Source organism: Vipera ursinii (genome assembly GCF_947247035.1).
Source record: "Vipera ursinii genome assembly, chromosome: 2".
Classification (NCBI taxonomy): domain Eukaryota; kingdom Metazoa; phylum Chordata; class Lepidosauria; order Squamata; family Viperidae; genus Vipera; species Vipera ursinii.
In genome coordinates, this window is record NC_139513.1 from 68,642,039 (window position 1) to 68,669,922 (window position 27,884).

The 27,884-nt window shown below is 40.1% G+C and overlaps 1 protein-coding gene across 5 annotated transcripts in view; it reads left to right on the forward strand.

Annotated features, from left to right (window-relative positions):
• Positions 1-27,884, forward strand: part of DCAF1 (DDB1 and CUL4 associated factor 1) — a 63,192-nt gene that overhangs the window by 10,464 nt on the left and 24,844 nt on the right. For 4 of the 5 annotated variants that reach the window (XR_014491493.1, XM_083354956.1, XM_083354958.1 and 1 more), the window contains exons 2-14: positions 9,151-9,268; positions 10,734-10,810; positions 11,737-11,810; positions 12,763-12,876; positions 14,378-14,515; positions 15,001-15,474; positions 16,010-16,111; positions 18,538-18,696; positions 19,876-20,052; positions 24,215-24,424; positions 25,047-25,216; positions 25,497-25,621; positions 26,449-27,709. Coding sequence is in view for 4 of the 5 variants with exons in the window: in XM_083354956.1 (XP_083211082.1) it covers positions 9,159-9,268; positions 10,734-10,810; positions 11,737-11,810; positions 12,763-12,876; positions 14,378-14,515; positions 15,001-15,474; positions 16,010-16,111; positions 18,538-18,696; positions 19,876-20,052; positions 24,215-24,424; positions 25,047-25,216; positions 25,497-25,621; positions 26,449-27,709 (3,191 nt within the window). In the remaining variant the exon portion in view is untranslated. Of the gene's footprint in view, positions 1-9,150; positions 9,269-10,733; positions 10,811-11,736; positions 11,811-12,762; positions 12,877-14,377; positions 14,582-15,000; positions 15,475-16,009; positions 16,112-18,537; positions 18,697-19,875; positions 20,053-24,214; positions 24,425-25,046; positions 25,217-25,496; positions 25,622-26,448; positions 27,710-27,884 lie in introns of those variants that run through there. The other variant, XM_083354959.1, reaches the window with a different exon arrangement.

Below are 27,884 nucleotides of genomic sequence, written 5' to 3' on the forward strand. Positions count from 1 at the left end.
CCCGACACCTGCCTCGCCTCGTGGCGGTGGCACCAATAGCTCTGTCCAGCAGGAGCTTGTGTGGCTGCTGCTGGCCCACTTCTATGGCTACTTGCCTCCGCTTATGCACATCACCCCCGGCCTCCATTTCGCTGGCAGAGGCCTTCAGGAAAGGCCTCTGCAGCTGAGAACAGAGCCCTGGGTTGCTGAAATGGTGGCTGGGGGGGGGCGCGACGCACACATCAACCCTGGGCTCTGTTCTCATCTAAAGAGGCCTTTCCTGAAGACCGAAGCTGGGGGCTGATGCTGGTATCCACCTGGGGCTCCATACCCATCTGCAGAGGCCTTTCCTGAAGGCCTCTGCTGGCAAAATGGACATTGGGGGTAACGCGTGAGCAGTGATGAGCGGCTACAGAGGTGGGCTGGTGGCGGCCATGTGGCCTCCTGCTGAATGGGGTTATTAGTACAGGCGAGATAGTGGGGGAAAATAAGACATTCCCTGAAAATAAGACCTAATGCCTATTTTGGAGGCAAAAAAAAATATAGGACCAGGTCTTATTTTCAGGGAAACCTGGTAAGTGAGGACATTGGTATGTCATTCAGACTGAAGATGGCCGGATGGTAGTCAAGAGAGAGAAGGTAGTTAAAACTGGTTGGTCTACATAAGAGATGTATAGATCAGCCACAAGTGCCTAGATATCCCACAGTCGCATGGAAATCGTTATGAGAAAGCAAGGAAGACAGCAACATCCAACTACCCCTGAAAGATAAGACAGGTCCTGAAGAGCTAGAAAAATCAAGTTTTTTTTGCCATCAGCCCAAAGCCCTGAGAGTCATCAGATAACCTGCTTTATAGCCAAAGAAAGACATGGAAGCTGCCAATGTGAAAACCTGGAAATTCTTCACAATGTATGGAAGTTTCCACCCCAAGTCCAAAGCCCAGAGACTGTATACCAATTGGAAAGAGGGTGGTGGGGTCTAATGAGTGTCAACGCCATTGTCCTGGACAAAACCCAGAGCATGTGGGAGTACAACAGTACAATGGCACTCAAAGATGAGCTGCTGAGAGAATGCCAGTAGAAGACATGGCAAGTCTAGAAAGACCCTACATGGGATGTAACATAGTCAGATAACTGAGGTGGCTACCATTGGGAAATTCTACCAGTGGCTGGAAGGGGCTAGACCAGGGGTAGGCAACCTAAAACACTCGCCACTTGGACCCGTTTCCCACTGAAAAGAAAACACTGGGAGCCGCAAAACCCTTTTGACATCTGAAATGAAAATAACACTGCATATATTGTTTTTTACCTTTATGCTATGTATAAAAAAACTATAGTGTGCTTCATTTATGAAATCAATGAACTGCTACAAAGAAAACAAATTTTTATTTCTGCATGCAACAAAAGCATTTTGAACTCAAAAAAAAGGACGCTAGGTCAAAGGTTACTTTCAAATAAAATACTCAAATGTCTATTTTAGGAGTCCTCATATTTATGAAATAAAAAGCCGGTGCAAACTATAAAAACTACAAACAGAAAAATGGAAAAGAAAAAAATTGCGAGGGAAGAAAAAGGACAGGAGAAAGGGGGAAAAAAACCCTTTCTCCTTCATCCCAACAGTAAAAACAATTTTAGTAGCTTATCTACCATCTTTAAATACAACGTAATTATCCCCATACCTCACCTCTTAATTAAAAAAAAATCAAAATATTTCATTAAATGTTCGTTACTAAAAGTCCAGTAAGGACAACCACATATATTCATATTCATATTCATTCTCTCTGTCTCTCCCCCTCCCTCCCTCTCTCTTTCTTCCCTTGGTCTGCCAGTCATCTCCCCCCACTCAGTGTGTGTGTGTGAGAGAGAGAGACAGAGATACAGAGAGGCAGTTGCGCTTCCGTTCTCTCTCTCTCACTCCCTTTCTCTCCCTCCCTCTCTTTCTGCCCTTGGTCTGCCAGTCCTCTTCCCCTACTCAGTGTGTTTGGGTGTTTTGTGTGTGTGAGAGAGAGACAGAGAGAGGCACTTGCGCTTCCCTTCTCTCTCTCTCTCTCTCTCTCCCCCCCCCTCTGATCTTCTGTTCACCTGGCAAGGTGGCTTCACGTTGCTCTCGGACAAACTGACACACATTCTTATTGGGTTGGCTCTCTTCCTGCTTCCTGGTGCTTCCTGTTTCCTGCTTCCTGTGGAGACGCAGCAAAGGCAGGAGCCCCACCCAATAGCTTGTCAGCTTCTCCAAGAACAGCGTGAGTTACACACACACACACACACACACACACACACACACACACACAGAGAGAGAGAGAGAGAGAGAGAGAGAGAGAGAGAAGGGCAAGTGCCTCACTCAGTCTCTGTCTCTCTCTCTCTCTGCAAACTGGGAGCCGCAGGAGAAGGCTGAAAGAGCCACATGCGGCTCCAGAGACATGGGCTGCCGACCCATGGGCTAGACTAAAAGCACTGAGGCACTGATCACAGCAACACAAGAATAGGTACTCAGCACCAGATCCATAGAAGCAAGGGTCTACCACAATAGGCAAGAGGCCTCAAAGGCAGACTCAGACATGCAGGCAGGAACATCATACAATGAACAGCGCAACCAAGTTGGCATTGTGTACAGGAGCATCTGCACAGTGTATGGGCTAGACCCTCCCAAGTTCAGATGGGAGATTCCTCATAGGATTGTGGAGAATATCAGGGCTAAGATCCTGTGGGAATTCTAGATCTAGACGAACAAGTAGGCATTGGCCAGGCAACCAGACATCATGGTAGTAGACAAAGATCAGAAGATGGCAGTGATGATAGGTGAACTGATGCCAAATGACAAGCTGGAGAAGTACCACGGCCTGAAGAAAGAACTAGAGAGGATGCGGATAGTAAAGGCCAAAGTGGTCCTAACCATCACTAGATGCTGTGGCTCCAACAGATCCCAGAAACATCATTAGATTTATCTGTCTAAAACAGGGCTTTTCAACTTTTTCACCCATTGTACCACTTTTAGAATATGGCAACATCCGAGTACACCAGTTGCCTAGCAAGGTGTCAAAAACTTGATGACCAAAAAAAAGAGAGGAAAAAAGTGATGAAGTACAGGTAGTCCTTGACTTACAACAGTTCGCTTAGTGACTGTTTGAAGTTACAATGGCACTGAAAAAAGTGCCCCCCAAGCCACAGCCAAGCAAGATATCTGCCTGCCTGCCGGGGGGGGCACTCTTCCTCCTGTCCGAGGTTTTCATTGTTGTGAGCATTTCTGTTGAGGATTGGCAGCGGGGGTGGGGTGGGGGGTGTTTTGTTTTTATTCCCCACCCCTGTCTGCTGGGTGGTTGCAGCAGGTTTTGGTCACTTCACATGACCCTGGGACACTGTGACCGTCATAAATATGAATCAGTTGCCAAGCATCTGAATGTAAATCACAAGACCCTGAAGATGCTGCAACATTCCAGCTGATCGGCACTTCTTCTGGGATCAGAAGCGCCAGAATCAGCGCCGAGTTCCAGCTGGAGTCTGGCGCTGATCCTGGTGCTTCCGCTGAGCCCTGACAGCCCTGCAGCTCCAGCCATCTCTCGCTCAGGATTGTGCGGTGCTGCCATCGGTTCAGCTCATTCCCCTCCCCTGCTACCACTTTTCTAGGATGGTCGCTTACTACCTGCCAGGTGCCAATGTAACACAGGTGGTACCCATACCACTGGTTGAAAAGCCTTGGTCTAAAAGAGTTCAGTGCTAAGAATAGCTAAGATAATGTGCAGGACCCTCAAACTCCCAGGCTCTGGTAGAGGACCCAAGATTGAGGAAGACACATACCACCCATATGGGTGAGAAATTCCTTGTTTGCCGTTTAAGTGAACTCCTTTAGAAATATATTTTTAAAATGCTGTATGCATATGAATATTTTTAGAAGAAACAATAAGATGACTCATTAAACTTTTATGTTATTCCAGTGATCAAATCTTGTAAGTTAAAATTCCCTCTTTTTCCTTGTGATGCATCATATATTTCTGAGCCTTGGTTGGTATGTTTTTACTGCTACTTTATTATGTTTCATCAGATCTCTTGCCAAGTTATTCATCACCATGCTTTCCTACCTAGAAATATGTGGTTGATGAAAAAATAGCTACCAACCCAGATCATTTTGAAGGAGATTGCAGACTTTTGAGAAGGTTAAAGCTGTCAAAAGCTTTATAGTCCTATGAAATGTTTTATGACATCATTCACTTTGCTTTATATTTACTATCAGCATGTACATCTGATCGGTGCCTAAAAGTGAAGAAAAACTGGAAATATATGAATATACCAAAGTAAGACTATGTAACAACAAGCAACAACAACTTTATTGATTAGCCCTTGGGCCATATCAAAGTGCAAAGTTCCAGCAACAAACCGTCACCAAAACTTGATAAAAGCAATCCAAAATGGAATTTGATAAAATACAATTTAAAATGGAATTAAAATAAAATACAATTTAAGATGAAATAGTAATAAAATACAAATTTAAGATATAGATAAAATATGATAACATTATATTTCGGAGTCGCCCTTGCAATCTACCCCAATCAGTCCCACATATGCAGATCTTAACCGGATCATTTTGTTTAAATACTGTGCTACGTTAAATGTTATTTTCAAGTTCTGACCGGACATAAGATAAGTTATTTTGATATGGGGATCCCAATGGGTCATTCGTTTGGTATATAGACCAAGATACCTGTCTCTCACCCTCTTATACAGACAACACTCAAATAGGATGTGAGCCAGGTCCACTACCTCTGCCGCTCCGCAAATGCAGAGACGCTCATTGTACGGTATAGCATGAAATCTCCCATATCTGACCATTGTATCAAGCTGTTCGAATCTCACTCTCGTAAATATCTCCCTAAGATGTTTTGGGAGTTGTAACTTCAAATAACTGTCCACTTGAAAAGTACATTTGTATTTACTCAGCCATTTCAAGTTACCCACCTTACTAAGGATAGCTATATCAGTTTGTGCTTCTATATCCTTAATTCTTTGGGCAACTCTTTTTTTAGATTGTTCTCCTGTTACGCAAGAAACAGGAAGGCCACAGCTTCTTACAAAATTTGTTAGTTTGGTGATCCAGGAGATTTGTGATTGTAGTTTTATTTGTTCTAGTAGGCATAATTTGGGGAGTCTATCAGTCTCCATTTCATTAACTTTGCACCAGTAGTTATAAGCTCTAATTTTAGATAATGCCTGAATTGTATGAATTCCCAATTCAGCTCTAACTGCTGCAGCAGATGTTCTTGGATGTACACCGAAAATACATCTCAGATGCTGGGACTGTGTTTGTTCTAAAACTGTAGTTGAATAAAGACCCCAAATTTCTGCTCCATACAAGAGCATTGTCGTAACCTTAGCCTTATAAACCTTGAGTAATGGAGCTAGGGACCCTGGGTAACTATTTATTATTTTTTATTTATTTTTATTACATTTATATCCCGCCCTTCTCCGAAGACTCAGGGCGGCTTACAAGCTTAGCAGTAGCCTTCATTCTATGTATATGCCTGCTTATTAGGGCTTTCACACACACCCCAAGTGGCATTTTTACAAAGTCAGCTTATTGCCCCCAACAATCTGGGTCCTCATTTTACCTACCTGGGAAGGATGGAAGGCTGAGTCAACCTTGAGCCTGGTAGGATGCGAACCTGCACTAATTGCAGGCAGCTGGTGTTACTATGGTTCTTTAGTTTGAGCAATAAGTTCAAACGGGCTTTTGCTCTAAATGTACTCCGTTGATGATGGCAGGCCCAAGATCCAGTCTTGGAAAAAGTTACTCCCAAATATACAAAGGTATATATGTACTATATATAAAACACTTCCTACATCTGGAGACTTGAAAACTATATGGTTATAATTGAGTGGTCCAGATTATTTACTCACTCATTGGCATAGTTTCTTTCTTATACTAAAGCTGTTTTTCTTGCTAGGCTCTGCTAATATTATTTTTTTTTCAAAAATTATGTGATGGAATCCAAAGAAAAATAGAATGAATATACACACTCTCAATATCTCCCTCTATGAGTGAGATGGATGTTTCTTTTTAAAAAAATATGATAAATAAAAAAAACCAAATATCACAGTGAATATAGATTTTGTAAGTCAGTGTAAATCAAGTTTTTCTTCAAAAGCTTTGGCGACGTGTCAAAAGAGGTTAGTGTGCAGAGTGCTTTAAGGAGCATAGCCTAAGTTATTCAGTCAAAATAACTGTCAGGTATCTGTACTCACTCAGATGGGAAGGGTCTCTGTGTGATGATGGGGTAGCAAAATAGGCTTGTAAAGAAAGAGGTGCTGCTTGAGACAATCTGATCCAAGGTACGTCAAGATTTTAAAGGCCAGTATTTTGAATTAGGGGTTGAAGCAAATTAGTTATCAATGTGGTTGAAATGGCTACGCCCTGAAGAATGGGATATGGACGCTGAGCTTGTTGATCAGAAGGTCGGCAGTTTGGTGGGTCAAATCCCGAGTGCCGCATAGCAGAGTGAGTGCCTGTTACTCGTCCCAGCTTCTGCCAACCTAGCAGTTCGAAAGCATATAAAAATGCAAGTAGAAAAATAGGGACCACTACGGTGGGAAGGTAACAGCGTTCCGTGCGCCTTTGGCGTCTAGTCATGCCGGCCACATGACCACGGAGACGTCCTCGGACTTGGCTTTGAAACGGAGATGAGCACCGGCCCCTAGAGTCGGAAACGACTAGCACGCATGTGCGGGGGAACCTTTACCTTTAATTCTGGGAAAAGATGTGTTCAGAGCACTCTGACTGCTACATCCTAAACCTGCTGAAATTCTCAACACTTAAAAGCAGCACCACTTCAGTAATGTCATCTAAATGTAAATAAAAACACAAGTGAATGAGGCTAACGTTGATCTTTCCAAGAAGAAATCCAGTATTGTAGGTAGATTAACAAGAGATGTTGGAGAGCACTCTAGCTACAGTCATTTTTTAGGTGGCTAGTAGTGGTGTTAGATACAGAAACCCCCTTAAACTGCCTACCTGATTCTTAATTGGAGCTTCATACAAAACAAGCTGAGTTCAAATGTGGTGTTCTGCCTCATCTATCTATTTACCTGTATAGGAGAGGAATTGCCTTGTAATAAACAGTATCAGGTAATCATTGCTATGTTAGTTTCCAAATATTCAGTAGTTAGATGATTTGCCAGCCATTTGGGATTGTAAGCATCTTGCTTTGTTGTAGAGCTGGCCTATAGTTGTATGGTTCTAATCCTTTGATGAGACTGTTCATAGTTATGAAAAAATGCAGGTATTATTATTATTTAATTGCAATGTACACTGGGTTAAGCTTTAAAAGCTCCAGTGTTGAAAAGTCTTTGTAATAATTATTACATACATACTGAATCCTACTCAAAGTAACTCTTGAATAGGACTCTTTTTCCATTCAGTGTGCTACTTTCTTATTTGTCATAGACTGATTCGCCAAGTCTCTTACCAGTTTATAATAAAAATATAATTTGATTCATGCTCTGCTAGAAAAACCTTGGACCACTGAGGAGGTAAGAATTTCCCCTGTTAAATAATGTTCTGGAAACAGACATTTCTGCACACTATCTCTCCATCTTAACACCGTTTGTAAGAAATAATCTTTGTTAGTTTAAAAGTAACTAGTTACGGATAGACATTTTAGGCCTTTTATTGTTTCCCTTGCTGAAAGTTGAGAAATTCATGGGTGATTTACATGGAATTTTAGGTTTAAGCACTGATTTATGGTAGGTTGTTAGGAGGGATCCTATTACATGAGCAAAAATGCCTTTCCTTTTGGGCCACTAGGAGGGCTCAAACCCCAGTCTTCCCAAATTATGTGTCCATTCTTTCTGTTCTCAATTTGTTCCCCTTACTTAAGGTTTTGTGAGTAAGGTTCTCGATTTTAGTCATATTTTTGGCATTTTACATCAGTGTGTATGAGCATTTGAAATAGGCATAGAGGATCAGAACTGTTTATAAAAGTGATGGGTTTTTGTGACCCTGGATGACCCTTCCTGTCACACCACAGAATATGGTTTCCAAACTTTGACAGACAAAAGCTGCAAGGTACACTATAAAAGCGACATACTTTTGTTTAAAAGGGGGGGTGGACTCCAAAAATCCACATAATACTTACATTTTTGATGAGAACTTGCCCATTTTGTCCTATCTTATTTAACACTGGCTTTCATCCAAGTAAATGTGATTTTCAGTCCCAAACAAAGGTCTGACTTGAATCTCTGTATTGATTTTTTTTAGTTTTGCCAGTCAAAACAGAGGGAGGTTTGTTAAACTACGGTAATTACTCATATATTTACAACTTCCTTTATATGGTTGTATGAATAATTAACTACATGGAGTATAGATTTATTTTAATCCATTAGTCCTACTTTCTCATTTGATGGGCCTGAGAAATTTTTTGAATCCTGGTGATAGCTTTGTTCCTGGGGCCGTTTTGTTGAAATATTTGTTTAAAAAATAAAACATTTTAAAAGATAGAGTCATCCCCACCTATCTGTCCAAATTAGCAGGTGTTCTAATGAGTTTCTCTTTGTCCAGTTTCCTATGTTGGGCAAAATATTCCTCATTTCCAGAGGAAAATGTTTTCCTTGGTCCGGATAACTTACTGTGGGCTGAACACTTCCAATGGATGAAATCTCTAAAATCTTTTGTGCTGAGGGAATTAAGGGTTGGGGTTGGACTGGAGAGATTAAAAAGAGCAATTAGCCCTTTGTTTTTGAACCTGATGGAATCAAAGCCAGTGCAGTTTATAAGCCAAAACTGTATAATCTGACCCTTTAGGATTAGAGATCAGGGCCCACAGATACTCCTGAAACTTGTAATTAGTTGTAATTTTTAATATGGGAGAAGGAGAATTGATTACAAATATGATTGGAGGGTAATCATATTAGCTGCTTTTTATTTTAGTTAATGTAAATAAAATTAAATAGAATTATTGTCTTATAGAAGAGGAGAATACTGTTTTGAAAACATAACATGCTGAAGATCTTTGTGATGAGTCCATACAAAAAATATTTTTAAAATGTATGTCTTAGCTTCCCCACTTTCAGTTGTTTTTATAAAAAGTACGTGGCCTTTGAAATCTTAATGTTTTTTGTGAAAATGAATGCAATAAGATTTGAGGGTGTTTTCATCTCATCTTAATTGCTTCTCTCTTTTGCTTAGAGTGAGTCATGACTTCATGTTCTGAGCTGGTAGATTCCAAGGCTGAGCTTACCGCTTTGCTAGAGCAATGGGAGAAAGATCACGGCAGTGGTCAAGACATGGTTCCTCTTCTTACCCGGTAGGTATAATCAAGTGTAATTACGTGGAATATGTTATGGAAATAGCACCGTTCAGGAGCAAATCTCAGTAGGGTTTAGTCATAGGTAAATTTTATATAATTTAGTTTTTACATTCTGTTTACTAGGCTTGTGCACATCATTTGATAAGATGGGTAGATTTGCTGGTTGTGCAGAAGTATCTTCTGAGCATGGAAATACATGGTCTGAGGATCTCAGGAAGTCTCGAAACAGCCTTATCAAGTGATTCGCATATTATAGCCTAATAACACAAGCGTTGAGCAGTGTGACAGTATTAGAAAAGAACAGGAAAACAATGGACTAGTTTACTTGCTCCTCCTAGTAGTATTTGCTATCAAGCTCTCACGTCCAAGATTTGGCAGTAAATACCGGATTTTTGACACTTCATAGCTTAATTCATTTTTTAATTACACAGCAGAAGACTCAGACTCAGCTTGTTGGAAAAACAAATTGTATCGTGAACAGGAATGAAGCCATACTCATGAGTTGATTACCCACCACAGTGAGGAGATGTAAATCCTCTTTCAGCCTTAGGGTTTAAATGAGTGGCTTCTTCCTTCCACTTTTCCAAATTAATGGAGATTTGGGGTTGTATTTGGAAGTTGTGAAGCTGTATGTTTATTGTTTGTTTACTATATGGCTGTCTTTGGCCTGAGAATTGCCTCAAAGCCTCACAGTTCCTATCTTAGCAGTCTCGTCAGTAGCAAAGATGGCATTAAATGGTTAACAGTGTAAATAAATTATGTAGTTCATGGACCTTTCAAGCACGTTTTTAGATAGATGAATTAACTAGAGAGGATATTGCTTGTCTCCTCTTTTTGCTGAAATGTTGTTAAATACAGATAGTGCTCACTTTAACTATGGTAACTGGGACCAGCAACTCCATCCCTGAACGATGTGATCATAAAGTTGGGTGCCACTTGACCATCTTAGCATAATAGCAGCTGTGGCAGTCCCAATTGCCATTGTTAGGTGAATCCTGCATAGTTGCAACGTTCTGCGGTCACATGATTTCCATTTAGGACCTGTTGGCTTCCCCATTGACTCTGCTAGTCAGAAGATGTCTGTGAAAATCTCAAATAGCAATCATGTCACTGCAATGCACTGCAACTGTAATAAGTAATTAATGAAATTTGCATGCCACCGATTTCACCATCAAGCAAAGTCTGGGCGGCTATAATTGTGAGCCATTTGCCAAGAGCTCAAATCATGTGGCCTTGGGAATGCTGCAATGGCCATAACTACAAGGAGTAAGACCTCCTTGTTCAGCACCATCATAACTTCAAATGGTCATTTCAACAAGGACTACCTGTAATGTCTTGATCATATGTAGTCCAACTAGAATCTTGGCTAGTCATGGTTTTCTAATTTTAACAATTCAAATATTAAAAGAGCAACTTTTAAAAAAGGGAAATGCAAATTACTTGTGTGTTTTTCTATTTCTAGAATGTCAGAATTGATTGAAAAGGAGACAGAAGAGTATCGCAAACGGGATCCAGATCCATTTGATGATAGGCATCCCGGTAAACTGAGAAGAAAGCATTTATCTATGCTTATACATCACCTTAAGCCATATTTTTTTGAGCCAATCAGAATCCTACGAAGGAACAAATTATCATAGTCTCTTTTTAGTACTTCTCTTTTGTCTCTCTCTGAATTGACTAGAGGATTGGTAGAGGGTTTTTTTTTTAAAATGGGCTAAGCAAGAAAACCATAAATAAACCTGAGGCACATTTCACACCTTCTCAGCCACAGTTGCAGATAGTAAGACAAAAAAATATGTAAAATTATGGCTTACAGTTGTACAATCACAAATTGTACAACTATATTATAATTGTACAGTACAGATTGTGCAACTGTATTGTAATTTTTTCACCTAGCAAAAAAAAACTTATCCACACGTCAAACGTTATTTAAAACTTATAAGAGGTTCTTATGTATGTTATAAATGTTGAATAACCATAGGTGTATGACCCTAGTCTCTCTCTATATCTATCTAATTTAGAAGGCTGCCCAATTCCATTAGATTTTGGACAGTGTATAATTTTAAAAAGTAAGAAACATGAAAAGAATAAGCTGATCGCAAAACTATTTTAACGCTCTTTTTTTTTCCCTGGACATACTGGACTTTTCATTAAGACAAGCTACTTAACAGTTATTGGCCAACAGTTTAGATTAGAAGGCTTGTTTTAGTCAAATAGGTTTATAAAATTAAATTATAATTACATATTTTTGTCAATACAAATTTTACCTAAATCCAATGCCAGTATTTCACTTCCATTGATTTGTGAGTGGAAATTTTTGAATTGCCAAGATATTTAATTAATCATATTTAACTTCAGTTAGCTAACGTTTTACACGTTTGTTTTGTTTTCTTGGCATTGTTTCTACTTAGTTTTGCCAGAGAGTGTGGTTTATTAATTGATTACTGTTGTCTGTCTGTTTACAGGTCGAGCAGACCCAAAATGTATGCTTGGACACTTGCTGAGGATTCTTTTCAAGAATGATGATTTCATGAATGCAGTAGGTTTGCCCTTTGAGTTTATGTATAGATTTCTACTTGGCAACTGGTAGCTAGTAACTTGTTACTTACTTATTTTTTTTTTTGCCAAGATGCTAAAGGTGTGTTAAGGGGTTCATTTTGTTTTAGATTCATTTTCTGCTAAAAGAGGAATGTAATTTCCAAAACTTAGCATAAAATTTGCCTAAGTCTTGATTTATTCAAATCACGATGCAAGCAGTATAAAAGAGTCTTTTCCTCATTATCTCTGTCTGTCTCTCTGTCTACCAAAGGGCCTTTTGCCTCCTCCTTTATTTTCCAGGAAATTACAAATTAAAGATGGTTATTCAAATTGAAATAGATTCCACATAAACTGAAAGAATTTATGTACAGTGACAAGTGAACTTAAGCTCTAATTTTGAACCTTATATTTTCCAAAAACAGATAAAGACTAATGTATTGAAGAATTCAAATGCCTGGATAGGTTGTTATACTTAAATATGTAATATATGCAGCAGAATCCTGTGCAAAAGTGGCACAGTTGAATAAAGTATACTTAAATTTTAAGTAAATGCTCTTAGAATTGCATTGTAATCTTTTGTTTCTATGTAATTTAAGGCTATCAAGATTTATACAGTGCTAGTGGAGGAGCTGTAAACCGAAACAATTCCACTTTTAAAAAATTGCTAATAGTAATAATAGTTCTTGGCTCATGAACTATGATTGATTTTTGCAAATTTAACTTTTTCTCAGCATACCCTGTCATGAAACTATTTGCTCCAGAGAGTCAGTGATCCTATGAATAAAACATTGTAGGAGAAAGGAATAGTCAAATTCAGTTGTTTTTTTTTCCCTTCTTCAAATGCAGCCTCTGCTGGACTGGCGTTCTTCCCATAAGTAGAAAGGCATGCAGATCTGGCATGTAATTTTTTCTTTCTTTCAGAAATAACCTAAAAACTTTTCTTCTTCTTTTAGCTGGTAAATGCTTATGTCATGACAAGCAGAGAACCACCACTGAACACAGTTGCCTGCCGACTCCTGTTGGACATTATGCCTGGTCTGGAAACTGCTGTTGTCTTTCAGGAGAAGGTATGGGAGATAGGAAGACAGACCTAGAAGCAACATGGTGCAGGTCTTAGTAGACTCTGCTCTGACAGGTTTGGGCGGCTGGTAGGAAGAATGAATTCCTGATAGCTGAGAACTTGCCTTCTGCCACAGTTAGACAGTATATCAGTTAACTGACTCAGATGATAGTGACTTTTATTTTGAAGGCTAAACTTTTGTTCATTTATTTAAAAGATTTATGTGGCCACCCTTCTTAAGTAATTCTCGGCATCTTATAGCAACAATAAAACCCCTATCTATAAAATAATCATAAAACAGTAAAAACAATAAAATAAAAAACCTGCACTGTAAATATCTGCTTGGGATGCCCAACAGCAATCTACAGTTGCCCTCATTCCATACGTACGGTAGATGCATATAAACTGCCCAGAGCCCTTCTCCCAGGGAAATAGGCTGTTAATAAATAAGACATATAAATAAATAATAAAATAGTTCTATATTTCTTAGTTGTGTTCATATTTATGTACATTCAAATTCATACATATAAAATATATCGCTTCATAGTGCTTTACAGCACTCTCTAAGTGGTTTTACAGAGCCAGCATATTGCCCCCAACAATCTGGGTCCTCCTTTTACCGACCACGGAAGGACGGAAGGCTGAATCGACCTTGAGCCTCTCTGAATTGAACTCCTGGAGTAAGCAGTGAGTTAGCCTGCAACACTGCATTCTAACCACTGTACCACCATAGTTTTATATTTCTTATATTCTCTGAGAGTTGATATTAGCAGGCATCAAGGCACAGTTTTCTGTTGAATGGTATTGATATGCCAAGAGTTGCTAGGATTAGTGTTTCAGTTGCTTTTCGTTAGTTATAGAAGAGCTGCAGTTGGCCACAATGCGCTAAGCTTTCCTTTTTTATTTGTTTGTTTTCGTGAGGAGACGAACAGGTAGGAATGAATGGATTATAGTGGTTTACCATACTGACAATCCACATTGCAGCTGATACTATGACCAAGAATTTTTGGCTTTACCTGGCATCTGAATGCATTGAGTGTATCTTCTGTGTGATCTGTAAATTTCCATGACCACACAGTCCCCAATACAGTTTTCAGTAGGTAGTCAGAATAGAATTATTTTTGCACTGAGTTTCTGAATTATATGCTAACATGCAGAAGAATTGTATGTGCTTTAAAAACTCCAGTACACTGCCAGACTCTTCTTCATGGTTGACAGCAGCAATTTTGATGAAAAATTATGTTGCTGTCCAGTTTAACAAATGCCTTTTTAGTAGGAAGTTTTACTCCAAAAAAATTTAAAGGAAACTACAGCTTAAAAAATCATTCCGAATATGCATTCATTACTTCAAATGTTGATCGTATCAATAACTTCATTTGCTTTTTCAATCTGAAAAGTGATTATGGAGCTTATATGTGAGTAGGTTATATTAATAATCATAAAGTTGGAAGGGACCTGAAGAATTTAACTTGCCTAAATACTCCTCTCTTATCTCCCCTTTATTCTAGGAAGGCATTGTTGAGAATCTCTTCAAGTGGGCACGAGAAGCTGATCAGCCTTTAAGGACATTTGCAACTGGATTGCTTGGAGGTGCCATGGAGAATCAAGATATTGCTGCCAACTATAGAGATGAGAATTCCCAACTGGTAAACAGGAAATATCCATAACATATTGTAGACAAGTATTGGACAGTGTGATTGGAGCAGAAAGCCGTAAGCTTTTTATTTCGCCCCTGAAGCCTTCTCACAATGATTGTAAAAAAAAAACCTGTAGTAATATTTCATATTAGTGTTCTACAGCAAATTTTAGAAATGTCCTTCTTTGTAAGTGGATTCATATATCGGTATGTTTGGTTTTGCAAGAGAATTTTTCCCCCACTCCAGTTTCCTGTTCTCCTTCACAGTATTAGAATATTAATAAGGGACCTTAAGTTTGCAAAGCTTGTGTATTTAAAAAATTTAACACTTGAAATTAACACCAGGTTTTGGTGTTTTTGTTTTGCTACTCCTGTTATGTTTCCTTTTGGGAAGGTGAACGGCATAATCATAATGGGTTTGAGTTTCTTTGGGCAAACTGATTTCAGTATAGTAGAACTATGTTAAAATGACGCATGTTCAACTCTTTATGAAAGGTGGCATTTGTCCTTCAACGTTTACGAGAGCTGCAAGTCATTGAAATGAATACAAAACATGAAAATAAGCGTCCTAGTCCTCGAAAAGTGCCATCCGACCCCTTGCTGCCTCTCGATGAAGAAGCTGTGGACATGGATTATGGGGAGATGGCTGTGGATGGTGAGCAGGAGGAAGTGACAGGGGACATGGAGATTTCATTTAACCTTGACTCAAATCACAAGACAAGTAGTCGGGTAAATTCTGCTACAAAAAAATCAGGGAAGCAACACGAAAAAGAGAATTTCCGGAAAGCAAAACAAAAACTCGGCTTCTCTTCTGAATCAGAAAGGATGTTTGTGGAACTGTCTAACAGCAGCTGGTCTGAGATGTCTCCTTGGGTGATTGGCACAAATTATAACCTCTGTCCCTTGACCCCTGCCATAGAGCAAAGACTGATCCTGCAGTATCTGACTCCTTTAGGGGAGTATCAAGAGGTAGGTTTAAAAAAGCAGAAGGAAACATGATAATTGCATTTCCTTTAGGAAGAAATTAAACTTTATAATGGAGAATCATAATCGGTTCAGGGTACATTCTTACCCAGAGGTATTCTGCAAGGAGCAAAGATAATCTTTGGAGCTGTTCTTCCAGTTAACTGTGCTTTGTTATGTGCTTGCCTTAGGACAGGATGTTAATGTATAGATCATATCCCTTTATTATAAAGAAAAATACCCATATTATGCAGACCCCTTAATTATAAAGAAAAATAGTTCATATTATAAATAATGCATGTGTTGAAAAGAAATACTGAAGTAATCTAACAGAATTCTTGCTTTTTTTCTCCCCCTCGCTACATATTTTAATCTAAAAATATATGAGAGGAAATGGTTAGATGCGTAGTAAGTGTCATTCTCAAGATTATGCAGCAGAAATCTTGGTCAACCATACTTTGTATCTGGCAGCTTCTAAATTTAGGAGAAAGAAAATATTTAAGGTTTCCATTTTAAACCGTTTTGTACATTTCCCCAACAGTTGCTGCCTATCTTCATGCAACTTGGATCAAGAGAGTTGATGATGTTCTATATTGACTTGAAACGGACCAATGACGTGCTGCTTACTTTTGAAGCCCTAAAGGTAAAAATGATAGCACTACAACATGTTTGTTCACAGAGGAGGCATTGCGGCTCAATATCTGTAATCCAGTTGGCTTTTTATTCTAACCAAGTTTTTCCATTGCTGAGTGGATGGAAGATTATGGGTGTTGAAGTTCAGCCTATCTGAAAGGGGCCAGTCTGGAAGAAGTTGGCCTCGTATCAAGAAAATACAACTGGTACAGAAGGAGCATCAGCTCTGAATACTTACTTTTTTTCTTTAAGGCTTTGAAATATTTACCCCTTGTTTCTGCTCTTTACAAGATATATATTTGAAGGTCTGTACAGTGCTCCAGATTAAAGACAAAAGGTGTTTTAGTGATGTCAAGGCTTACATATAAATGTTGAAATATTGATCAGAGTGAAAAGCTGGATGTTCCGAACCTCCACTCTCAGAACCTGCCTTGATGCTTTCACCTGCTCCTGCCTTGTGGTATGGCTTGAGGGTGCCAGGAGTGTCTTCTAGGCAGGGCTTTTTCACCCATTGTACCACTTTTAGGATATGGCAACATCCGAGTACCACCAGTCGCCTAGCAAGGTGTCAAAAACTTGATGACCAAAAAAAGAAAAAAAGTGATGAAGTACAGGTAGTCCTTGACTTACAACAGTTTGCTTAGTGACTGCTCGAAGTTACAATGGTACTGAAAAAAGTGCCCCCCAAGCCACAGCCGAGCAAGACACCTGCCTGCCTGCCGGGGGGGCACTCTTCCTCCTGTCTGAGGTTTTCATTGTTGTGAGCATTTCTGTTGAGGATTGGCAGCTGGGGTGGGGTGGGGGGTGTTTGGTTTTTATTCCCCCCGTCTGCTGGGTGGTTGCAGCAGGTTTTGGTCACTTCACATGACCCTGGGACACTGTGACCGTCATAAATATGAATCAGTTGCCAAGCATCTGAATGTAAATCACAAGACCCTGGAGATGCTGCAACATTCCAGCTGATCGGCGCTTCTTCTGGGCTCAGCAGAAGCGCTGGGATCAGTGCTGAGCTCTAGCTGGAGCCTGACGCTGATCCTGGTGCTTCCTCTGAGCCCTGACAGCCCCAAAGAAGCACTGATCCTGGCGCTTCCGCTGAGGCCTGACAGTCCTGCAGCTCCAGCCGTCTATCACTCAGGCTTGTGCGGTGCTGCCACCGGTTCAGCTCATTCCCCTCCCCCGCTACCACATTTCTAAGATGGTCGCGTACCAGGTGCCAATGTACCACAGGTGGTACCCGTACCACTGGTTGAAAAGCCCTGTTCTAGGGAATATCTTACTTGGGATCTACCCCATAATCCCTGTGTGGTGAGGGAGAAATGTTCTTTCACTCTATACTGCATTTCACCTAAAGATTGCTACTTCCTTGCTGTGCTGTATAGTTACATGGTATCTAAAAGATTTGGCTTTTCTTTTCCCCTTAGTATAAATCCATCTCACAGAATATCGCTAAGAAAGCAGCTTGCAAATTAATTTAAAGAGAAAGTGTTAAACTGAATGTCCCTGATCTGCAACAGATCATGAGTCTTCTATTCAAAATATGGGTAGTCCTCAGTTTACGATCACAACTGAGCCCAAAATTTCTGTTGTTAAGGGAGACATTTGTTAACGGAGTTTTGCCCCATTTTACAACCTTTCTTGCCACAGTTGTTAAGTGAATCCCTGCAGTTGATAAGTTAGTAACCCGGTTATGAAGTGGTATCTGACTTCCCCATTGACTTTGCTTGTCAAAAGGTTGCAAAAGGTGACCTTGGGACACAGCAGTGGTCGTAAGTATGAACCAGTTGCCAAGCATCTGAATTTTGATCACATGATCACGGGGATGCTGCAAATGTAACTGAAAAATGGTCATAAGTCACTTCAGTTATTATGTGTTATAATTTTGAACAGTCATTAAATGAACTGTTGTAAGTCGAGGACTTCCTGTATTACAACTCACAATGAGAGAGTTATTACAGATGCAAGAGTCTGAAGAAAAAACATATTCATGCGCATAGATACTGATCCTAAAACTGAAAGCCCTTGCTGGGATACTTGTGTTACTACTGATTCCAGTTCAGTCCATCTTGCTGAAGAGATTTTGTGAGATTTGTGTTTGGAAAAAGCATTTTCAATTCTGGTAGTTACCAGAAGATTGACATACATTGACACTCCAAAATTTTTTACATGTTTAAATATGGACAGTTACTTAATATTATATACTAGTGTTTGGAGACAGAACGTTGCCTATTTAAACGTAGAAAAGCATTTGAATTGGAACCTGTTCTTATTTAAATGACAGTTTTTCTTAAAAGAGCAATGGAGGGAAATCTCATTCTTCTCAATTTTTCACAGGACACAAGAAAGAATATTTCATCTGTAGTGGAAAGCTTTGCCAGGTTGATTATAATTAGCCCACTTGCCTTATAATTAACAGTGATTTTATGCATTCGTCTGCAGTATTTAGCATCTCTGCTGCTCCACAACAAGTTTGCCACCGAGTTTGTTGCCCACGGAGGAGTACAGAAGCTACTGGAGATTCCTCGCCCTTCTATGGCAGCCACAGGTGTCTCCATGTGTTTATACTATTTGTCTTACAATCAGGATGCCATGGAAAGGGTAAGAGCACATCCTGCCACCGGCGGCCGTACACTTTGAAAAGGGTTTGCATATTCCAAGTGGGGACTAGAATATTCCAGCTATCCTTGCCTTTTGGGAATTCCAGCATAAATATTTTGACTACATTTGTGTGATAACTTATAACAGGGGTGTCAAACTCAATTTCATTGAGGGCCGCATCAGCATTGCGGTTGCCCTCAGGGGGCTGGGTGGGCGTGGCCTGGGTGAGCGTGGCCTACTGGGTGGGCGTGGCTAGAGTGCGTATGGCCTACTGGGTGGGCGTGGCCAGCTCTACATCGTTCGCATCAAGGGTGCTTATGGGGGCCTGGGCAGGAGTGGGACAGATCTGAGGGTCTCTGGCAGAAGGAGGGTCTCTGGGTCAGGGCCAAGGCAGTGGGGGCCGTTCCCTCACTGTTTCCAGGATGGCTTCACGGGCCACATGAAACCACTTTGCGGGCCGGATCCTGCCCCCGGGCCTTGTGTTAGACATGTCTGGCTTATAACAGGGCAACGGTTACTAGTAAGCTGCTGAAGTTGAGAACTGATCATCAATAAAATATATATCTTTATTGAAAAGTGAGTTCTCTTGCTTGCAGACTCTGTCCGGATAATTTCAGCAGGGGAGACCCATTATACATTTCTTAATTTGGCTTGACAGTGTATGTGCCAGTCTCTCTGTTCACACTACCTGAAGACAACAATAGTTAAGGCACACACTTACTCATGTAATAACATGTGGATTTTATTCAACTCTCATTTCAGCAAGATATATCCACTAGTTCTAACAGAAAGAATTGCACAACTTTTAATATTTTTTAATCACAATTCTGTGGTGTGTTGTTTTGGTTTTCATTGTCGGTTTCAACTACTTACTTATATTCCAAGCATACATACCCTGTATTCACGTTAACCACTTATTTGTTTTTTTGTAGTATGTTTTTATTGGGATTTGGATGCATTCTGCATTTATATCTTGAATGTTCATTTTTTTCAAGGACTTTTGTTCAATTCAAGAGCTGCAAAATATTTTAAGCTGTATGTCATCTTTGTAATTAAAATTGAACAATGAATGCTATCCCTTTCGTCACAGCAGTTGCTGGAGGATTTGTCTACATTTTGTTCCCATTACTAAAAATACAAACTATCACAGTGGTGTTTTTTTGTTTTTTTGTTCTGTAGGTATGCATGCATCCCCACGTACTCTCAGATGTTGTGAACTACACCTTGTGGTTGATGGAATGCTCTCATGCATCAGGCTGCTGCCATGCCACCATGTTCTTTTCTATTTGTTTCTCATTCCGTGCAGTTTTAGAGCTCTTTGATAGGCATGATGGCTTACGGCGCCTAGTTAATTTGGTAAGTCTTTAAAAAGTTGTATTTTGCTTTTCTTAAGTACTTCATCAGAACCGCTGCCTTTCTTTTTTGGGTGGTGAAGTTGAGTGTCATTCTGGGACTAGCCTTTCAGCTTGGATCTGCTTTGTGTTAAGCAGAAACTTAAGGTTAGGTCTAGTTTCTGAGGGTCTTGATTGAGGCTCTAAGACAGGGGTCAGCAACCTGAAACAGTGAAAGAGCCACTCGGAACCGGTTCCCTCAAAAAAGGAAAAACTGGGAGCCGCAAAAAATGTGTGTGCATGTGCGTACATGCGCGCATGCACAGAACAGGGTTTGACTGAAGAGTGGAGCCAAGGCGAGATATGCACCTACCCTGCATATTTGAATTGATTGGTTGAACTTTTTTAGTCCCACTTTTTTTTTGGACTGCACATGACAGAGGACTGGGAGCCGCAGGAGACGGTTGAAAGAGCCGTATGCGGCTCCGGAGCCGCGGGTTGCAGACCTGTGCTCTAAGAGCTCCTTTCAAAAGTTGCCACCGGCGCGCGGCACTTTCGGACGCGCAGGAACAGTCCGCTTCCTGCCGTCTGTTTCTTTCTTTTTTGGAGGACCCTGAAAAGGGTCAAAAATCGCCCTGGAGGGGCAATTACCAAGAGGAGGACTTCCCTGCGATCGTGGAAGGGCGGCAGCCCTCCGCTTGAATCCGGGACAATCTCCTTTGGCCCGAAGAAGAAGAGACCGGCCATAAAGATGGCCGATCACTAAGCCGCTCTCTGCCAAAAGCCAAAAGCACTACCCAGCACTAAGAAGCAATCTGGAGGACCTGGGTGAGCCTTTACCTTTCCTATTCCCTTAACCATCCTCCTGTGGGACTTTCCTGAAAATTTCTTTCCCCATCTTTTGAAAAAACGGCGAATATCTACTCTGGGAACAAATCTTAAAGCCTTAAAGCTTTAAAAGAAATTTAATTAATTCAGCAAAGAATCTAAGCAATTTCATCTAAGCTCCTATTTTTTGCTGGGGATCCACTATCCTATTATCTCTCTAAGCTGTGAATTAAAGAAAAAAATTGGACTAATGTTACAAAAGCTCTATATTAATTTGGAAAAAAGAAAGTTTTTACATTGCATTTTATATGTTATTGATGACATCTTGTGGCGAAACTTGGTACAGCAACTAAATTTCTTTTTTCTGTTGTGAGAGCTGACTGAATAACATAGCTGTCCTTGACATTATTCTTAAAGATAAATGTGGGAACACCTGGCACTGGAAACAACTCTTTTGGAGGTGGATAATCCTTGATTCTTATTAAAATAGCCTACGTGGAAGATTTAGCTGCAAACAATAACGAAATGGATGAATATATCCCACCACTTGACTATAAACTGATACTGGACTTGATTTTGGCAATGACAGAGCAAATTAAAGCCAAATTGCAAGAAAAATCGGACAACTCAAAGCCACCAAATCAAATTCTGACTTTAAATGAGGAAAAGATAACCCAAAGCCAAATAGAAGAAGTGGAAACTAACACTAAAATAGGAGATTTCAAAGAACAACAAAAGCAACCTACAGAAAACCTTAAAGTCCAAATTTTAATGGCAACTACAAAACTTACAACTCAAAAAGCAACAGCACCTGAATAAAGCAATATTAAGAGTGAAGACACTAATGGCCTTCAAATACACTATATTGAGAATTCAACTAATCAAATGACAACCATAACACTAACTACTACTTTTTACCTAACTCAGATAGAATTGGAAGAACAAAAAGACTTGACTGATCTAATGACAACTATATTTCATCAATCATCAAAAACTGAACTGTCAAAGCAAAACTACAATGGCTACAAAGGGGATATTTTCCTTGCAAAATGGACATTTGGATATGTTCCTGGATTCAAATAAGGGGTATAGGAAGAAAGGAAGATACATTTGAGAATTTAAAGATGCCAAGAGGGAAGCCTGATTGGCACAAAAGGAAGGCAAGAGTTAGATTTAAAAAACTGAACTTGTTTCTTTTTTGGGATTCCTAAAGATAAGAGTATAAAAATACCTTTCAGTGGATTAAGGGGAATCTCTAAAAAATATAACTGATTCTACATTTAGCTTTTAGATCTGTAAGGGAAAACAAAAGGAAGCTCTTAGAATATAATTCTGAACTTTACTATAGAATTTGGGATGAAATATCAAAAGATAGTGTTTTAACAATTGATGTATGGTTAAGATGACTTATAGAATATATTAGTTGTTACTTTAGAACTATATTATAGAATCTAGAATTTTATATATAAAAGATAGTATTTTAATAATTGTTGAACGGTTAAGATAAAAATATACTTCTAACAATTGGTGATTTGTTAAGATGAAAACTAGACTTTAATGGTAAAACATAAGAATGTTTTGTAACGAACAATGTAGGTTTTGTAGACAAGAGAATTATTCTTTATTGAAATAGGGAATTGTGGGTTACCCAAAAATTAAGCTTTATTTTATATACTATAGGCTATTCTAGAATATTCTATTGCAATTAGATAAAATTTTAAAACAGGATATTGATATGTATTAGTGAAAATATATTGAAAATTTTGTTAATTGACTAGGTTACAACTAGAAGTGTATTAACTTGACTATTTTGACTATGATAATTAAGGGAACCAGAGAGGGAATGCCTGTTGATGTAACCTGAACTATTTTCAACTTGTTATTTGTTATTTTGACTACCCAATCACCATATTGCTTCACAAATACACGTATATGTAAATATTAAAACATCAATAAAACGTATATATATATAATTGGGTTAGAAAACCAAGGAGTATACGAAATCCCATGCACCACCTGCCCCACCACATACATCGGACAGACCAACAGAAGAATAAGTGCACGCATTGAAGAGCACAAAAACTCACTCAGAAAGGGAGAACAAACTTCATCCCTGGTCCAACACTTTGAAGCCACGGGACATGAAATTGATTTTAAAAAAAACCAAAACTATCGCCAAAATTGAACATTTTAACAACAGAATAATCAGAGAAGCCATTGAGATAGAAAAACGCCCCCACAGCATGAATAAACGAGATGATACCTCTCGTCTACCAGCCATTTGGAAACCCGCCTTGATTGACAGACGAAGCCCAACCACCAAGAATGATACCAGACCCAAACTCATGATAACATCACATGACATCACCACCACACAACCATTCAAAAAGCAAATCCGAACCCACAACGATAAAGACACACAACCACAAAACAGAAACCTAACTACAGCTGCAACATCAGCCACTTTAAACCCCTCCAAACCACACAATAAGCAAACTGACACCCACTATAAAAACATGGCACCACCACAAACACGAAGCCGAACAAAAGCAGCACAACTCACCAGCTCAGGTCTGGAGCTGGCAGCTGAGACCAGCCCATCCACTCAGAACACACCCCCACCCAATCAGAACACACCCACCATTCAAAACACACTCCCACCCAATCAGAACACACTTGGTCCCCTACCCAATCAGAGCACACCTCCACAGAACACACCCCTCTGGCAGTTTAAAAAAGAGGAACAAACAGCCACATGCTTCTCCCAGAAGAAGGAAGCAGAAGCCTGATGATGACGGATGGGATTCCGTCGAAACGTTGCGCCTACACCTTTAATTCTACGCGGGGAAAAACCCGAAAAACCAAGGATCCACATACAGGCACCCGCGAAAACCTCAGAAAACATATATATATATATATATATATATATATATATATATATATATATATATATATATATATATATATATATATATATATATATATATATATATATATATATATAAAAGTTGCCACCAAACAAGAATAACCAATATGCTGAAATCTCAATTTAGCCACCCTGTTCTAAAAGGCAAATGTGTCTTTCTGTCCCAAAACAACTTACACATATTCCATTTAGATACTTTGTGTGAAACTTTGTAGAGTGAATGTTGAGTCCATGCCTGCAAATGAGCACCTCGTGGTTTTAGAAGGATTCCTTTTTGTAAGGTTGGTTGTATGAAAATTTAAACAAAACAATCAGCAAGCTAAGAGCCAGGAGGGATGTGTGTGACTAAATGAACTTGCTAAGCAATTAAAATAATGAATCTTTAGATATTAGAAGTAAAACTGCAGTAAGCCTTTTTTCCCCCTCATTTTAGATTAGCACTCTTGATATCTTAAATTTGCAAACCCAAGGTGCACTGCTAAGTGACGATGAGATCTTTGCTAGCCGTCAGACTGGAAAACATACTTGCATGGCCATGCGCAGGTATTTTGAGGCACATCTTGCCATCAAAGTAGAGCAAGTGAAGCAGTCACTTCAACGCACAGAAGGTGGAATTCTGGTCCATCCACAGCCTCCATATAAGGTAGGCATTACATTGCTGGAAATAATAAACTTCTAGCTCTTGCCTTTTCAAGAGAACAATAATAGATATCAAAAAGTGTTTCAACTACATCTAATACAACAGCTGTATCTCTTCTGGGAATTCAAAGTCCTTGCTGTGATTGTGTTTGGCATCTCATAGACCAATTTAGGGCATATTCTTTCTGGGGCTGCAATTTAACTGTACCATTTTTCAGCTTGCTGTGGGGCTCCAGTTCAAATGCATAGAATCCTCATCCTCTTTTAGAATATTATCTGTAGAATCTGATCGAATATTCCCATTGATGGTTCCGTTACACCAAATTTTCCTTTGCAAAAGACCACTAAATCTACATTCCTTACAATCTCCTAACAAAGACTTTTTAATATTGAATGGTTTTGGATTTGCAGTTTAAAATAATGGATTAGGTCATTGGATTTTTAAATATATGCTGTTGTTTTTATTGTGTGCCTTTATAAATTTTAGATGTTGTATTTAGTTTTTGAATATCGGCATGGTTTCCTTAGTGAAAAGGTAGATTGGATTTAAAAAGAACCCCTATTTTATAAAGTGTTTGTTTTAATTTTTCTAGGTAGGTGCTTAGAATGTTTGCTTCTACTTGCAGGCTTGTTCCTATACTCATGAACAGATTGTGGAAATGATGGAGTTTTTAATAGAATATGGACCAGGTCAGCTCTATTGGGATCCAGCCGAAGTGTTTCTCAAGCTGTGTTGTGTACAGCTCATGCTTCAACTTATTTCAATAGCATGCAATTGGAAGACTTACTATGCAAGGTGAGAGAACAACAGGACATGAAACACCTTGTAATTTACTATTGGGATGGAGCTGGCAGTTGTTCCAGGACAACTAGCCTCTATGGTTCATATATATTTATTAATATTAAATACAGTTTGTTTGTACTCCACCGACTTCTGAGTTACCCGTAAAATTAATAAAAACAGATGCACTTTCTTGCTTTGGAAAAGGGCTATCCTGTGAATTTATTCAGCTCGCTTTTCCTTTAACATGTTTCACAATGCTTTGAGTTATATGTATTTCATTTTTGTTTACCAGAAACGACACGGTGCGTTATGCATTGGATGTTTTGGCCATCCTCACTGTGGTTCCAAAAATTCAGTTACAGTTAGCTGAGGCAGTGGATACCGTGGATGAGGGAGGAACATCTATTTCTATTGTGGGTATGTGAAACCTGATCTCTTCGGGTGCTTCCTAGGAATCCTTGTACACGATGAAAACTTTTAAATTCTGAGCAAATGAACTGTAACAAAGGATCATCTTGACCGTGTGGCTCAGTTAGTACAAACTCTTTCTTTCTTTGTTTCTTTTTTTTTAAACTGAACTGGATGGTTTCAACTGTCTGAACAGATGAACTGGGGGGGGGGAGGGAGACATTTGTAGGATGCTGCTGCTTTTGTCAAAATGATTAAAACAGTATTGCACTGTATGCTTCACTTCTTCTGTACATGTGTGACAACATGTATGAAGCACATTAAAAAAGAGTAGGATTTGTATTATACCACACTGTTTTTGTCAGTCTGCCCCCTGCCTCCCACTAAGGTCTATAGAGAGATTTGAAAGGGGAAGCTAGAAGCAAAGGTGTCAGGTTTATTGTTGACTCTCTCACACGCACCAGCTTCAGAGTTTTCACTTTCAATTATTTGCTCAAATTGTGCACTCCTAATCCTTATTGTGAGAGAACCTAGTGCCATATCGTTAAGTATTATCTGAAAGAATGAGATGTTCAGGTTTTTGACTGCCCTGTTACGAACTCTTTATTTCGTGGCAATGGGTTCTGTTGGGATTCAGGTGAGAAAAGTAAGGTTAGGTCTGTATTGTGTATTGCTCAGCATTTTCACTGGATAAACTCAGATTTGTGCCCCATTACAAGAGTCAAAAGATACATTTCTCCTATAATGTAGAAACCGAGCCATCCTTTTCTTACACTAATATGTGATACATTTTACTTGCTAATGTTTCACTTGTTTTTTCTTTTCCTTTTTGCCAGGTATCAGCATCATCTTGGGGCTTGCCGAGGGGGAATTCTTTATTCATGATGCAGAAATCCAGAAATCTGCCCTTCAGATCATCATTAACTGTGTCTGTGGTCCAGACAATCGCATCTCCAGCATTGGCAAATTTATCTCTGGCACTCCTCGTCGCGTGCTCCCCCAAACACCCAGGAGTAGCGAGCATACTTTGGCCAAGATGTGGAACGTGGTGCAGTCGAACAATGGCATCAAAGTACTATTATCGTTGCTCTCTGTCAAAATGCCCATTACAGATGCAGACCAGATCCGAGCATTGGCCTGCAAAGCCCTGGTTGGGCTGTCACGGAGTAGTACAGTCCGGCAGATCATCAGCAAGCTGCCCCTGTTCAGCAGTTGTCAGATCCAGCAGTTAATGAAGGAGCCCGTGCTGCAGGATAAGCGCAGCGAGCACGTCAAGTTTTGCAAATACGCTGCGGAGCTGATAGAGCGTGTCTCAGGAAAGCCCTTGTTGATTGGGACTGATGTCTCTTTGGCCCGGCTGCAGAAGGCAGATGTGGTGGCTCAGTCAAGGATTTCGTTTCCTGAGAAGGAGCTGCTCCTCCTCATCAGGAACCATCTCATCTCTAAAGGGCTAGGAGAAACTGCTACCATCCTTACAAAGGAGGCAGATCTGCCCATGACAGCAGCTTCTCATTCCTCCGCCTTCACCCCAGTTCCTGCCGCTTCATCTCCTGTATCTCTGCCTCGTACCCCTCGCATAGCAAATGGCATCGCAGCCCGGTTGACTAACCATCCTTCTGTTGCTTCTGTTGCTTCCTCCGTGCACCCTCAGCCGAGGCCAGCTGGCTGCCAGGGCCCGCTTGCGCTGCCGGGCCCATCGCATGCCACCAACGCCCCAGTGATTGGCAGGATTAGCTTTGTCCGAGAGAGACCGTCTCCCTGCAATGGCAGGAAAATCCGAGTGCTTCGGCAAAAATCAGACCATGGCGCCTACAGTCAGAGCCCAGCCATCAAAAAACAGCTGGACAGACACCTTCCTTCCCCTCCCACCCTGGACAGCATAATCACAGAGTACCTTAGGGAGCAGCATGCACGCTGCAAAAACCCTGTAGCTACTTGCCCCCCCTTTTCTCTTTTTACACCCCACCAGTGTCCTGAGCCAAAACAGAGGCGCCAAGCGCCAACTAACTTTACCTCGCGGCTGACCCGCAGGGCAGCCTTCCCAAAGTATGGCGGGGTAGATGGTGGATGCTTTGATAGACACCTTATATTTGGCAGGTAAGGAAGATGGTTCTTTATTCCTACGATTTTTTTGGGGCCATGCCATTTAGAAAGTGGATTTGGGTGCCACACCGTGGCTTGGACAAAACCGATTGCCTCGGGACCACAAGGAAGACTTTGCTATATCACCTCTATAGCACTTCTGAGCTATTTACAAGATCCTTCTTCCTTT